The sequence below is a fragment of the Aphanomyces invadans genome (genome assembly GCF_000520115.1).
Source record: "Aphanomyces invadans strain NJM9701 unplaced genomic scaffold supercont1.409, whole genome shotgun sequence".
In the NCBI taxonomy this organism is placed as follows: Eukaryota; Oomycota; class Saprolegniomycetes; order Saprolegniales; family Verrucalvaceae; genus Aphanomyces; species Aphanomyces invadans.
The window spans coordinates 1-1502 of NW_008580554.1; the positions used below are offsets into that span (position 1 = coordinate 1).

Consider the following 1502-nt stretch of genomic DNA (forward strand, 5'->3'; position numbering starts at 1 on the left):
GTCCTCGGTCATTTGTATTTTAATTAATCGTCATGCATGGGTATGCCTAAACCTACCCGAGCCCACTCGTGACCACCCCATGCTACGAACACACGGAATCACGGAGGCCTTGCAAACGTACCTTAAGCTGTTCCGTCGCACCATTGCCGTCGCAACACCGTTACAAGTTGACGTGTGGACTCGACTGCAAATCCGGGTACTGCCTGTTGGATACTGCTTCTACCACATGCAGTTAGACCACCCCAATTGCATGCAATGCCCCTACGGCAGCTGTCACGCCGTCGAAACTATTCACCACGCTCTGATGGCCTGCCCCTGCGTCCACCCGGTTTGGGATATGATGGCGGCACCATGGCTACATTTTGGATTACGATTCGATTGGACCTGCATTTTGGACGTCACTAAAGTCCTACCTCTTCCGGGTTGGTCCCACGCAGCACCGGAACTCTTGCTGCTGTGGACGCTACTCACCGGAGGCATGTTGCGTCGCATTTGGATCCACCGGAACAAGGTCAAGTATGAAAGTTGTTCGCAACATCACGTACCGTCTACAGTGGAGGGCAGTCTCCTCGAATGGTCCACGCAAATTCGACGGCATCTTCAACTCCCAACGACTCTCGAAGACGAACGCACTCGCATCCAGATGATCCTGCGTCTGCTCGGCCAGCATCCCAACTACCGAGGATTCTGGTCAAAACATCGTCTGCACTTTTCCGCCAATCCCTTGACCGCGCAGCTACCATTCCGGTAATTTCACCTATTTATGTCCTTCTTCGTAGGACAATACCGTACAACGGTTTGACCGGTCGGTCGATAGAACTGTAGGGTTAAAGTCAAATACACCCTGATGTACCGTGAGCAACCGTTTCACATCCCGACGGATTCAACCCGTCACGCGCACCTGGAAAAAGGACTCTCCGCGTTCCGATTAAAAACATCCGTTCGCGACATTTCGGAAAAATCAACCCCCCTTGAGCGAACCCTATCAGCCGGAAAAAGCGCGAAGGCAATATTAAATTAGTAGTATCCGGTTAAAACCACTATTGTACCTCTTTTGACAACGAGCGAGTGAGAATGGGGTCGAAATTAGTTCACAGTCGTGGGCAGCTTCCAGGGGACGTTTATTAATTCAATTACCTTTCACGGGATGTGTGTGATGTGGCATCTCATTCATTACTAAAGTTGGAACCTCCGAAATTTAGTACTCAAAGTATTATGCAACGCAAAGAGGTATAAAATTCTATAAGCAGTCAGTTTACTTTTCTACAGGTGCCAAGGATCACAGTCGTCGTCCATGCCGCTGCTGGACGAGTTGCTGCTGCTTAGTCGATGATCGGAGGTATGGTCATCATCGTTTGATGCATGTCTGATGTCTGGTAACACTTGCTCGTCCACCGCACTTCTTCATCTGCAGCGTCCTGGAGACCTAGGTAGTCCCGCAACTCGGTGAGTCGCCGTTTTGATGCTGCAATACACGCATGGATTGTTGTAGACGTGAGGTT

The 1502-nt window shown here is 50.3% G+C and overlaps 1 protein-coding gene across 1 annotated transcript; it reads left to right on the forward strand.

The window, feature by feature from the left end:
- Window positions 1-564: 564 nt before the first annotated feature.
- Window positions 565-751, forward strand: H310_15376 (hypothetical protein; the record flags this gene model as incomplete). Its single annotated transcript, XM_008883352.1, has 1 exon — window positions 565-751. A coding segment is annotated over one exon (187 nt), but the record flags the coding sequence as incomplete, so codon positions are not given.
- Between the last annotated feature and the right edge of the window lie 751 nt (window positions 752-1502).